The following is a 14,517-nucleotide window of genomic DNA, read 5'->3' on the forward strand; positions in this document are numbered from 1 at the left end:
GGAGCCGCCATGGCACAGCATAGCTCCTTTATTCGTCCGGGTAGGAGTGATTCTTCAGTTTGATTGGTTGTATTATTCTCCCCTCGCCACTGGGCACGCGCGAGATATTTAATGCCGGCTCACCTGCAAATAAAAGTGACCGGGGTGATTTAGATAGGGCACGGACAGTTTGGCGTGCGCTGCAGACCAGAAGGTGAGGGCAGGTTGTGTGTGCACCCTGTAGTGGACACAGCAACAGTTTTGGAAAACCAGGATCACAAGTTTGTCCAAGAGGCTGCCTGGGGACCAGTACGAACCACCACTCTTTGGTGAGCGATTGGTTGGGAGTCGATTCTTCGTTTTTTCCCCTAACATTTCCAAATGACTCCATGTTGTTGAAATGCGATGACTGTTGTGAAATATGTAGTAGAATGAGATGTGTTCATACCATTTTAAAATGTATCTTTTATGGAAGGCAACATTCGTTATTTTATCATTTATGTCAGTGATTGCTGTTCAATGCTGCAGATCTCTTGTAACTTTTTTTTCTTTTCTTTTCTCTCGTTTTTGGGGGTTCGAGGGGGGCGGGGCAGGCCGGGGGGAGGTGGGGGGGGGGGGGGGGGGGGGGAGGGGGTATTTCAGTGAGTTTGTCTTCGTTGATATTTCAGACTCACCTTATTTTACTGCACTGACATGAAATTTGCAGACATATTTTTCTTGCTATTAGATTTATTTAAAAAACAACAAACAAACAAGCAAAAAAACAACAAAACCCCCAACTTCTGATGTTACTGAAATCATATTGGGATGTGGACGTCTTTGGTAATATTTTTTATAAGTTCATTTTGTTTATTTGTTTCTTGTATTTCTGTTTGTTGATTTAAGTATGCGTCGAAAAACAAATCAAACGAAATATAATGAATAATAACAAAATAACACGTAACCATTGCAGTATACTTTCAGTGAGTTACAAAAAACCTACAAAATCAATACAATGCGTTATATATTTGACAAACGCCCATTCAAAATGTCGAACAGATTCATAAGAATGAATAAATACCAGGGTTTGTCATAGCCATCATACTAATATAAAGTCTGTAGACACAAACAAAAAAAAAACAGTTCCTATTGTATGTCTTTTCATCACAACAGATTTCTCGGTGTACTCCTCACCCCCTCCCTCTCCCGCCTTTCTCCACAACATCTCATGTCGGCTATATCAACAGTGTATTTTTCTCTTCCTTCTGTTGCAGTTACCATCATTGTTCCTTTGGTGTCTGACACGGCCGATAGATCAAGGTGTTTCTCCACACAGCCTTTCGGGGAGCTCCATTCAGACCTGCTGACGAGCAGCCGGATAATTGAAGGGAGAAAGATCATTCGGAACTCCAGAAGGAAACCAGGAAAAGTCACTTCAGAAAGGCAACTCCAACGGGCAAGAAAAAAATTATAAAAAAGGAGAGAGAGAGAGAAAAAAAAAGAACGGGATTTTATAGACTTTTTATTGTTTTTCTTTTATGATCCCGGCAAGCGTTTCTGCTGACTAAAGGCAGACAGGTAGCAGCAAACGCAGTCAAGAAAAAGTTATCTGGAAAAAAAGATTTGAGAGAGTGACATTCATCAGCTTAGCAAAGAGGGAGAGGAGGAGGTTTAGGGGGTTCAAAATCAACGACACGTCTGTTGATAATGTGGACGACAATGCGCGTGCTGCTGCTTCTGTTTCTACTGATGGCGATTAGCATGTGCAGGGCAACCTGGTTCGAAGAACAAGTTTACAAAGGTGAGTTGCCTCTAGTCTGTCTTCGCCTCTCTCTCTGTATCCTTCTGTCTGTCTGTCTGTGGCACTGTGAACGGATAATTTGCTCCTTTACAAAAGAAAGAAGGAAAGAAAGGAAGGGGAAAAAGTGATACACGAATCGCAAATACGGAAATCGGGTTTAAACAGCATTTTATTTGAAAGTACAAATACAATGAAATGGACAGGAAACAAGGAATTAAGTGTGAAAATGGCCACTACTGTGCTGGGCTGTCCTGCCTTGGGGGACCCGGGCATTGGTCACTGTCTTCTTACACAACAAAGCCGTCAGTCAGTGATTACATGACACTAGTTTTCCTAATTAGAATATTATATGACAAATAAAGACGGGCAAAGATTCGCACGTCGTTTACCTACAAAAGCCATCATCCATAGTCCATGTCTGTAATGAACAGAGAGAGAGAGAGAGAGAGAGAGAGAGATACACACACACACATACACACACACATACACACGCACACACACACACACACACATCTGAATAGTTCTAATGAAATAAGGCAATTCTGGTTTGAAGAAAAACAAGAATAACGTCTACACTTTCCAACACACATACATGATTATAATAATAGGAAAAGGCCTACACCAAAACTCCTAGAAGTAACTCTTTATTGTCATAACGTGACATACACACATGAATAAGGTTGTACTTATGACGTAATAATATAAACGCCACTTCCAGAATAATTTCGTTGCAGACGTAATCCATGCGTCTTTTAGAATCTTCTGGGCTAAAACACCCAGCACTTTACTTTGGGCAGACACCAGTTTCCATTATATTGATCTGTTTGGAATACCTCAAAAATCTACAAGTGTATTGAATGCCAGTTCATCAGACACGGACATGATACAAGGTAAAGCGTGTTCTATAGCATTTGTGATTATTTTTGCCCACATGTGTGTGTGTATGTGTGTGTATATGTCACCTGTGGTGAACTTTAACCATTTTCTCTGGATATGCTTTGTCTTTCGACAACAAACAGACAACCCTGTTTTCCCCACACATTCTGACTAAAAAAAGTAATGCACTTCGTGGAAGGCACAAAAGAAGCGAACAATGTTTCCACAGTCAGGTTGCTATTGCAGCAAGGCTATTTTGAGTCATGAAGTTTGAACACATCAGGTTCGTTGTTAAGGAGACTCAGTTGGCGCCCTGTCCAGGAACGTAGCCATCCCTTACCGCTCTCCATTACACTCACATCCATGACAGAAAGTCTCCCTCTGAATATATCCGAGCTTCTTCACTTACACAACCTTATGTCCGGCCGCTATGAAATGCTGTGATACAATTGCTGACGAACCGGATTTTTTTGTTTTTTTTAATCACTTTTCACTTCGCCATAGCAAGCACAATACTGCATACATCGAGTTGAAAAATCAGAATATAAAACCACCTTTGTTCTCAGAGTGTTTCCTCTTAGTGTTTCTTTTTGTGTGGTAACTGTAAGGCAGTTTAAGTGAAACAACACCCAAAGTGGAGTACCATTCTGGATTCAAAACGCAGCGTGGTAACATTTTGCCGACATCTGAGAGGGTTTGTGACAAAACTAGGTCGCGGATATTGCTGCTCTCAACCAACCGGCTTAGTAGACTATCAAATGAAAGATCACGTTCTGTGCTTTTACGTGGGCTAATTTTTGCATTGATTATCTGATATCTTTTTATTCGACTTATAAAAACGTGGCTCAAAATTTTCCTGATTTTTGACGCTCAACTGCACTTTCAGACAAAATTAATATTTCCATCAAACCCACCACTGAAAAGTTCATTCTATCTTCTATGAGACACTTTATAAAATGACCTGAAAGCATTTGAACAGCAAAGTCCGTTTAACGGAAAAGTGGAGACCTCATAAATTTGATGAGCTTCAGTCCACCAATCGGGTCCATGTCATTGTGTCGACAGCTCATTGCGTGGACAGGATGTGTAGAGGATGTAGTCTGGGTATAGATACAGGATACTGTGTAGAGGATGTAGTCTGGATATACAGGATGTAGTTTAGAGGATATAGTCAGGGTATAGATACAGGATGTAGTTTAGAGGATGCAGTCTGGCTATAGATACAGGATGTAGTTTAGAGGATGTAGTCTAAGTATAGATCGACGCAATGAGCTGTCGACTTTACGGGTACCTCCCCACCAATCAACGAGATCTATTTTTAGATCTAAGGTTTCAATGCCCGGCTTCGTATATGTGTTGTAGCAGAGCTCAACGCAGTCCAGGTTTTGCTGAGATATACCAAATATTAAATTATGTCATGTGGATTTGGTCGTTAAAGTTCTGTTTTTTTTTTTTTTGTTTTTTTTAATATTGATCAGGGACAGTGCACGTTCCGGTCGCAGTAGTCAAATCAGAAGTGTATGTGTCCCCCTGTGGTAAACTTCGAATGATGTAGAATGATTCAAAGCGGGGAAAATTTTGAAAAAAATAATGGAAACGAAATTTGTTTTACTTATTTTAGTAAGTATTTGAATTACATGTTTTATAATTTCAGATAATATCATCGTTTTCAGTTATGAAACAATTTTCTTTCCGACAATGAAAGACAGACAAGAACTCTGTCAAAGTATCAGACGAATTTTTCAGTGAAGTTCAGTTGGCCTCGTTCAACTTTGTGATCACAAATATACTTCTTTTTTCCAACTTCTCTTTTTACACACACACACACACACACACACACACACACACACACACATTCACAAGGTACACAACTTCAAGTCAGTACTGATTACGCTACCGATTCAGCTAGCACACAGGTAAATAAAAGGTACATTGGAACAAACCCAGACACTTCCTCAAACAGGAAGCGCCGGGTCTGTCCTTATACCGATCATTTGACATGTGCACACAGCAGCAAAGACCGAAGAAATGTGTAAACACAAATTAGCTTTTATTCAAGACTGGCATAGCCTCTTTAATCCTGAACAAGCCACACAGAACACACACACACACACACACACACACACACACATATATATATATATATATGGAGAGCTTACAACACACACACACACACGCACGCACACACACGCACGCACGCACGCACGCACGCATAGACTTTACACAGAATGACGATTTTAAGCAGAATTTAACATTTCTAAGTTGAATTTTTTTATTTATTATCAAGTTCGAAGTATTATGCACGTATGGTATGCATGTTTACAAGGTGTATGTGCATTTCCTGTTTAGGAATAATGTGCTCATTGTGTTCCCAATAACAAAAAATGTAAAATTATACTGTTTGAAACAGGGCCAGCAGTGTGTGTGTGTGTGTGTGTGTGTGTGTGTGTGTGTGTGTGTGTGTGTGTGGCCAGCAGTTTGTGTGTGTTTGTGTGTGTGTGTGTGTGTGTGAGTGGACGTAGGGGGAAGGGGTTGTACGTTTGTGTTACTATGTGTGTGTCTCACTGTTGTATGTATCCTTCTGAGCATACTATTTTTTGTGTCCATATAACCTATATCGATGTGTGTTTGTGTGTCATGACTGTTTGTGTGTGCGCGCATGTTTGTGTCTGTGCGTGTGTGTGTGTGTGTGTGTGTGTGTGTGTGTGTGTGTGTGTGTGTGTTCTACCTGTTGAATTGGTAGTAGGTGTGATAGGGCATTGTATGTATATATGTTTAGTACCAGAATTTCACTGTAATGTTATTGTACAGCAAGTGGACATGCCTGAGGGAAAGGTGAAGACGGTATCTTTAGCACATGGGATTAAAGAAACAAGTGCAAGATTTGTGCACTTTTGTGATTCTGTATTTCAAATGTTTGCAGATACTTGAATGAGGGGAGAGGGAAAAAAATCTAATAAAAAAATTACACACTACCAGGGGTACCTTTTGATGCTGTTCTCTAAGACCTGTTCTCTTAAAACCTTTTCATTTTTCATACTTCAGCACTGATACGGACCATGCATAAGTTCAGTTGGATGTCCGTACTTTAGAACTGGTATGATCAGCTGTGCTGATAGATAGTTAATAAGGAAATAGAAACAGTTACATAAAGTCATGTATACATATTGATTTTGACTTCATGTTTGGAAAAAACTGAAAAATATCGAAAAAGATGATTTAAAAAAAAAATTAATGAAGCACATTATCCCCGATCGTCTTCAGTCAAGCACATTTTTTCATATAATTGTGGTAAAAGCTGTCATTTGTCCAGATTTATGAATAATATTTGCTGTTCCGTAAGTGTACAGTCTTTCCTGAACGTGAAAATAAATGTTTATGTAGGTGCAATAGTTTTTTGGATAGTCATTTTACGAACGCTACCATCAAAACTGCAAGATCGGCCATGCACAAAATAAGCATTTCCCCCAGATTTTATGACACTCACCAATACCATTAACAGCCAGCTGGAAAATGTGGTATTATGTGTACTATGCAGATCATATATGAAGAGTTTTAACTTTGAGAATCTATTAGTTGCAATTCTACTCGGGTTCCAAAATGCCGTTTTGTGGGAATCGCTAAAATCGCCAAGTTAAATTTTTTGTTGTTGTTTTAAATCAAATCAAAACTCAATATCTAAAAAACAACAACAAAAAACCCCCCAACTATTTCAAATATTGTGTTGAAATTTGGTGTGGCTTTTTACCTTATTGCACTCTTTCATGTATGCAGATTATATGAGGCTTCTACAATGAATTTGAAAATTTGGCCGGACCTACCTACATCAGTTGAGATCTTATTCAAGATGTCTGATGTTCCTATGTCAACAGATATGAGAACAATGCGACATGGTCATGAACCTTTCGATCTGTTGCTGCAGTTGGAAACTCCATCTCTGAGAACATCAGAAATGCGTCTTCTCTGGCGCTTTCCAGAAAAGCAGTAGAAACATATTTGCCCGTTTCCAATTGTTACACCAAAGTTAAAAACGAGAAAAAAAGGGGTCAAAATCAGGTGCAGCGCGCGCGTGTGTGTATGTGTCGTCTGATGTGCAGGTATTTGACTGTCTCTTGTTGTTTCTATATGTGTGTTTGGGTGGCGCTGTGATTTCACAACTTAACTGCGAAAAGTTGTGCGCATGTTCATTCTTCAATCATATTTGGCGTAAGATGTATAGAGAACAATCTAACTTGACCTGTGAATTTTACGTCTTTTGTGATCTGCCTTGATCATGGGACCTTCAATTCTGACCATTGAAACTCAAAGTAAACATTCGAAGCTGATCACAGGTCAAAACAGCTCATTACACACACACACACACACACACACACACACACACACACACACACACACATATGTGTGTACACACACACAGATATATATATATATATATATATATATATATATATATAGAGAGAGAGAGAGAGAGAGAGAGAGAGAGAGAGAGAACTACTTGACGTTACTCTTGAGCTGTCATTAAACATTCAGGATTTCTTTAGCACGGCGTAAACTTTTAGAAGTGTTGTATTGCCCAGTATTATTCAACAATGCTTATGAAGTTAAAGTCCTGTATTCTTACAGTTATGAATAAGTCTGTATTGTTCCATTCGATGCAAAGAGCTTGTCGCCGTCCAAGATCCACGTTTTCAGTTTCGATGAAATATCTTCTAGAGTTAGATATCAAAGGGACATCATTAACGAATCTTTGAATTAATTTACTTCTGTTATCCTTTCGTGCAGTAAGACAAGCTTATATCATCAGCACAATGCGTGATCCGATATATACAAGTATTGTTAAATTTGATGGAAGATAGATGCCAACCATTTGCTTTGTATGACATCAGAGAGTAAGACTGGCTCCTTACTTAAAGAAAAAGGTTTTGTGACACTGCACAGCCCTGTTGTACTCCGTTGTTGATCTCAGATAACACGACGAGCACTGCGTATAAGGTCACAGAGAAAGAACTGGGCTGGAACTATGTGAGAGTGATACCAAACGTCTTGTCCATATTCTGTGAGATAACATATTGAAAACAGGGGACAAATTGTGATATATCGGACATTCTTGTAAGGTGTGAGAAGGTGTGAGGTGAGTTTTAATATGTTGAAACTGTTGTTTGTTGGGATGAATATTCCAGGAACATTTCAGATATGAGAGAGAACTCGCGCACAAACACACCCGCCCACGCAGACACAAACACACACACACACACACACACACGCGCGCGCGCGCGCGCACGTGCACAAATACACGTGCACTCATGCACACACACAAAAGAGACGGAAATAAATATACGAATCGGAGGATGAAGTTCAAACACGTTTTTCGAATTAAATTGGATGAGAGAGAATATTTTTTTTTCTCGAAACATTCAAAGACTGGAAAAGGAGTGTCAGTGGACTTTATTGTCCATCAGAAAGAAAAACAGGAGTTGCTTCGTAAAACCGTCTGATGACTGATATAAAAAAAGTGAAATGTTAAAGATCCCATAGTCTTTACGGGCACACAGTCAGTTATTTCCTATCCACTGTGTCTAGGGCTCGGCACAGGCGGGGCCCATTCCTAGCCTTCCGACGTTTTTACCTTTCCTAACCGAAGTCAAGTACCTAGTCACACCTGGATGAAATGAGGAAAGTCGTCACGTGCCTTTCCCAAGGATCCTCGAACCCTAATCACTGCTGAACACAGGATCACAAGTTCAACGCCTGACTGTACCACGTCACCTCGTAGAACACACATCCGTCTCAGAGTTACATTCAGACAGCAGAAATCAACGTGTGAAATGCAAACAACAACAACAGCAACAATAAACAAGAGGCAAAGCCTTCAAGACTCACTTGTGCTTCGCACTTTATCCAGTCAAGGAATCACTAGGAGAGAAGAAAAAAAAAAGAGAAAAAAAAAATCGTTGAAAAGTGCTCTGTATTAAATATTATATATAAAATAAGCTTGGGAGAGAGAGAGAAGAAAAAGACACGCGAGCAGGATCAAACCATGCATGTTGAGTTCCGAAGCAAGCAGACTAATCCCCACTGCTGCAGCGCATCTGACGTCATTTGACTAAATTTAATACTTGAAGCAATTTTGACGTTTTCTTCTTCGTGCTAAAAATAGATGTGATTGTAGTGGACGTTATAACGCCGTTTAAATCATGTTTTTTGTGTGTTTTATTATATCTCGATTATTCTTTTATTTCGGTGGTAAAGGATACTTTGCCATCCCTTCAAGCACACCACAACTCATGGTAGATCTCTAGATCTGCACGAACCAGTCGAAGCCTACAACGAGCTGAAAGAAACGATCGATTCAATTTTTCTTTTCTGTTCATTCCAGTTAATTCAGTGTCCACTTTAGAATATTTATATGCAGTAAACACGTGGATGGTGTAGTTAGTATCACTGTAAGTGTTATGTCCAGAATTTGTATTTCTTTCCCGTTAATTGTGAACACGAAAAACAAGGTCTTGTCTTCGAATACAACCTACTAATAGGCCTAACCGGAGATTAGAAAAGAGAGATAAACCACTTGCAGAAATTGCTGAAGCCAGGCAGCCTGCGCCGCGAGACGCATTCATTATTCATGAGCTGCCTTTGCCCCGCCCAAACTAAGGGAAAGCGTCAGTCGAACGCAGTCTCCTGAGTGATTTTATAATTTGGATTACACCTTTTTTCCCTTTTCTGTTTGCTTCATCCCACGCAGATGTCAAACTCAATTTTGTTGTGAATAACATTCCTAAATATTTATATGTATTGGTTACTTTTATTTCCCTATCACCACAGCACCATTTTTCACGAGTCGAAAGATGACCTCCATTGCGGAAAACTATAATATTGGTCTTATCGAGATTCACTGTTTGTTGTAGTCTGTCTGTTTCTTGCTTAAGGGCATTTAATTGATTTTGTAACCCTATGGGTGTGTCAGACAAGAGAACAACATCATCAGCAAATAGCATTAAGAGCAAATCTGTTGCGCCAGGTATCATTTGTATTCCATGTCTCCCCTTCTTTGATAACTCCACTGCCAATTCACCGATGAAAAAGGAAAACAGCTGTGAGCTTAGCATACAACCTTGTTTAACCCCTCTTGGACACTGAAAAAAGTCTGAATAATTACCTTTGTCACGAACACATACAAGTACAGAATCTTAGATGCTTTTAACAGCCATGTAAAACTCCCGAGAGAGGGAAACAGAGACAGAGACTTAGAGAGAGAGAAAGAGCACAATACAACGGTCTGCTCGGGCAACATGAAGCGTTCGTATATATATGAATTATATATATGATTATGTACATATAGATAGATTTAGATTTACATACTGATAGATCTATATGAAATTATGTATGTATGTATTCATGTATGTATGTATGTATAGACAGATGTTAGAAGAGAGACAGAGCTGAATATGTGTTTTATGTTTTGATATATATATATATATATATATATATATATATATATATATTTGTTATTGAAGAAATGGTGATGTAAACCAGAAAGTGTGAAGAAAAAGTAGCGTTACGAAAACGCAGTTCAATAATTTACAACTGTCTCTCTCATGTGCAACATTGCGCGCGGGGGGGGGGGGGGGGGGGGGGGGGGGGGGGGGGGGGGGGGGGGGGGGGAGTTGGTGGTGGGGGGAGCTGCTTTATTTTCTTTTTATATTATCTACATTCAAGCAGATGCAAACGTGCTAAAAACCAAGCAAAAATGAATCGGTTTTCATTGTATACAGCGAATCTTTCTACACGTGGGAAATTCCAGGCATAACTTAACTTTCGCTTTACTGCAGCTGAACCGTCAGAACCGACTAGTTTCCTTCAGGTGGGGAAGGAGAGGGTGATTTACCCCCACCCTTCCGCACTGCGTGTGTGCCCCAAAACGGCTTCAGCACTGTTATAGACAGTAAGAAGGGGCCTGCCGCGAGTGGTTCATCTCTCTTTTCTAATCTCCGGCCTAACTCAATGGGTAGCAGTTTTTAGAATTTTCGGATTTCGGAAAAAACCTCAACGAAATAAACCGCTAATGATTCGGAAAAAACGGCTTCATTCGGTAGACTCACAGCCTGTTATTGGTATGACTGTAGAGATTTTTTTTTCATATTATCTTTAAGTCAAATTTGGTATTGGCAGACAAAGTATTTCCAGAGAAAATGGCAATGTTTAAGTTTACCATGAACACACAGACACAGACACACACAGACACACAGACACACACACACAACTGAACACTGGGTTAGAATATAAACTCACTTTGTTTACACAAGTGAGTCAAAAAGTAATCCATTTACATAGCACTTGTTAAAATCTCATAGCGTTTTACGATACCACATCAGACACAAATCACAACACGCACACACACACACACACACACACAGACACGCGTGACACAAGTCAACGTGATCTTTTTTCTTTTTCTTTTTTTGATCGGTAAATGTCAGACCAACAAAAATAAACCAACAACAACAACAAACAACAATCAGAAAACAGCGAATAAAATGTGAGAAAGATAAAAACAAGCGGCAGAGCCTTCATGGCTCATGCTTGATTCTTGATGGTTTAAAAACTGTGAGAACAAAACGGAAAACGCCAGTGTAACAGGCCATACTCTGTCCTGTCCAGAGTAAAGTGGCCTGGTCTAGAACATGCTCCCGTATAATCTGGCCTTGGCCAGAATATGCCCCCATATAAACTAGCCTGGGCTACATTATACCGGGGCTACAGTATGGCCTAGGCCAGTTTATATTCTTTGTGCCTTGTTAACTTCTTTTTCTCTGAAATACATTGATATTCGAAGGGTGTGTATATTGCCAAGAATTACAACCTTAAAATGAAAGCTAGGTGAACTATGATGGATTCTTGTACACATTTACCTCACAATGGGCTTGTATTCACAATGGGTTAAATATGGACAAGTGGGGAAACAAATATTTGCCTAAAATATTTATCTCCAAAGTCTGTTTTTTCCCCCTAATTGTTCAAAGGAAGCAGAAAAGCTTTGTTAGCTGTAAGTAAATTAATTGATTTTGCAAAATTTGTTTATCTAAATATTAATCGTAGTTTGGAACATATTTGTGTTTTCTTGATGTTTGGTTCGTTTCGTTTATTTATTCATAGTGTGTTCATTTAATGTTTGGTTATAGTGTTGAGTATTTGACTGTTTTATTTTGGGCATAGAATTATAATTCATTCGTAGTCTTTCATGCACCAATAGGAGCGAAAGGGTAAATAAAACTTACTAATTTTATAGGTAATGCAAAATATAAGGAAAGAGTTTCAGTTTCAGTTTCACGTTCTTAACGAGGCGTCACTGCGTTCGGACAAATCCATATACGCTATACCACATCTTCTACTGAGGCAGATGCCTGACAGCAGCATTACCCAACGCGTTTGTCATGCCTTGAGTGCATGCTTACCTATTCTGTACCAGTCAGAGTGGATTTCTTTTTATATAATTTTGCCAGAGGACAACACTTTCGTTGCCATGGGTTCTTTTTCAGTGGGCCAAGTGCGTGCTGCACACGGGACCTCGGTTTGTCGTCTCATCCGAAAGACTAGATGCTCAGTTTGATTTTCCAGTCAAACTTGGGAGAAAGGGCGAAGGCGGAATTCGAACCCACACCCTCACGGACTCTCTATATTGGCAGCTGAGCGTCTTAACCATTCTACCACCTTTCTCCTTATTAGGAAAGAAACAGAAAGGAAGAAAGAAAGGAGAACAAGAGAGAACAAGATGGTACTGAGGACAGAGGTCTCTACTAAACAGTGAAGGAGCAAGAAAAGAAACAGAGGAAAGAAAAGAAAAAGGTACATCAGTATTACGCGAACACACACAGACACACACACACACACACACACACACACACACACACAAAAGCCCCCCAAAACCCAACAACAACAACAACAAAACATTCTCTCTCTCTCTCTCTCTCTCTCTCTCTCTCTCTCTCTCTCTCTCTCTCCGGGAAATGATAGTTTAACGGTTCTAATTCACAATTTTGGACAAAATTAAGATACCCTCTAGTCAGCAGTAACTGAATGTTCAGAAGTCCGAATGCACTTATTCTCAGTTTAAAAAAAACACACCAACAAACTAACACGACAGCATAATGATCCTTACAGATACAGGATAAACTGGACAAAATTGACTGTGTTAGTGAAGGTGTGAATGAGCAGTCATTCTTATTGACTGTGTCAGTGAAGGTGTGAATGAGCAGTCATTCTTATTGACAGTGTCAGTGAAGGTGTGAATGAGCAGTCATTCTTATTGACAGTGTCAGTGAAGGGGTGAATGAGCAGTCATTCTTATTGACAGTGTCAGTGAAGGTGTGAATGAGCAGTCATTCTTATTGACAGTGTCAGTGAAGGTGTGAATGAGCAGTCATTCTTATTGACTGTGTCAGTGAAGGTGTGAATGAGCAGTCATTCTTATTGACAGTGTCAGTGAAGGGGTGAATGAGCAGTCATTCTTATTGACATTGTCAGTGAAGGTGTGAATGAGCAGTCATTCTTATTGACAGTGTCAGTGAAGGTGTGAATGAGCAGTCATTCTTATTGACAGTGTCAGTGAAGGTGTGAATGAGCAGTCATTCTTATTGACAGTGTCAGTGAAGGTGTGAATGAGCAGTCATTCTTATTGACAGTGTCAGTGAAGGTGTGAATGAGCAGTCATTCTTATTGACAGTGTCAGTGAAGGGGTGAATGAGCAGTCATTCTTATTGACAGTGTCAGTGAAGGGGTGAATGAGCAGTCATTCTTATTGACAGTGTCAGTGAAGGTGTGAATGAGCAGTCATTTTTATTGACAGTGTCAGTGAAGGTGTGAATGAGCAGTCATTTTTATTGACTTTCAGTGAAGGTGTGAATGAGCAGTCATTCTTATTGACTGTATCAGTGAAGGTGTGAATGAGCAGTCATTCTTATTGACAGTGTCAGTGAAGGTGTGAATGAGCAGTCATTCTTATTGACAGTGTCAGTGAAGGTGTGAATGAGCAGTCATTCTTATTGACAGTGTCAGTGAAGGTGTGAATGAGCAGTCATTCTTATTGACAGTGTCAGTGAAGGGGTGAATGAGCAGTCATTTTTATTGACAGTGTCAGTGAAGGTGTGAATGAGCAGTCATTCTTATTGACAGTGTCAGTGAAGGTGTGAATGAGCAGTCATTTTTATTGACAGTGTCAGTGAAGGTGTGAATGAGCAGTCATTTTTATTGACAGTGTCAGTGAAGGTGTGAATGAGCAGTCATTCTTATTGACTTTCAGTGAAGGGGTGAATGAGCAGTCATTCTTATAGACTGTGTCAGTGAAGGGGTGAATGAGCAGTCATTCTTATAGACTGTGTCAGTGAAGGGGTGAATGAGCAGTCATTCTTATTGACTGTGTCAGTGAAGGGGTGAATGAGCAGTCATTCTTATTGACAGTGTCAGTGAAGGTGTGAATGAGCAGTCATTTTTATTGACAGTGTCAGTGAAGGTGTGAATGAGCAGTCATTCTTATTGACTTTCAGTGAAGGGGTGAATGAGCAGTCATTCTTATAGACTGTGTCAGTGAAGGGGTGAATGAGCAGTCATTCTTATTGACTGTGTCAGTGAAGGGGTGAATGAGCAGTCATTCTTATAGACTTTCAGTGAAGGGGTGAATGAGCAGTCATTCTTATAGACTGTGTCAGTGAAGGGGTGAATGAGCAGTCATTCTTATTGACTTTCAGTGAAGGGGTGAATGAGCAGTAATTCTTATAGACTGTGTCAGTGAAGGGGTGAATGAGCAGTCATTCTTATAGACAGTGTCAGTGAAGGGGTGAATGAGCAGTCATTCTTATAGACTGTGTCAGTGAAGGGGTGAATGAGCA

General features: G+C 39.8%; 1 protein-coding gene across 1 annotated transcript in view; it reads left to right on the plus strand.

Annotated features, from left to right (window-relative positions):
• Positions 1-169: 169 nt before the first annotated feature.
• Positions 170-14,517, plus strand: part of LOC143278077 (uncharacterized) — a 72,970-nt gene continuing 58,622 nt past the window's right edge. Inside the window, exons 1-2 of the mRNA XM_076583110.1 lie at positions 170-308; positions 1,233-1,759. Of these exons, the coding sequence (XP_076439225.1) occupies positions 1,666-1,759 (94 nt within the window). The 5' untranslated portion in view covers positions 170-308; positions 1,233-1,665. The remainder of the gene's footprint in view (positions 309-1,232; positions 1,760-14,517) is intronic.

Source organism: Babylonia areolata, chromosome 35 (assembly GCF_041734735.1).
Source record: "Babylonia areolata isolate BAREFJ2019XMU chromosome 35, ASM4173473v1, whole genome shotgun sequence".
Lineage (NCBI taxonomy): Eukaryota > Metazoa > Mollusca > Gastropoda > Neogastropoda > Buccinidae > Babylonia > Babylonia areolata.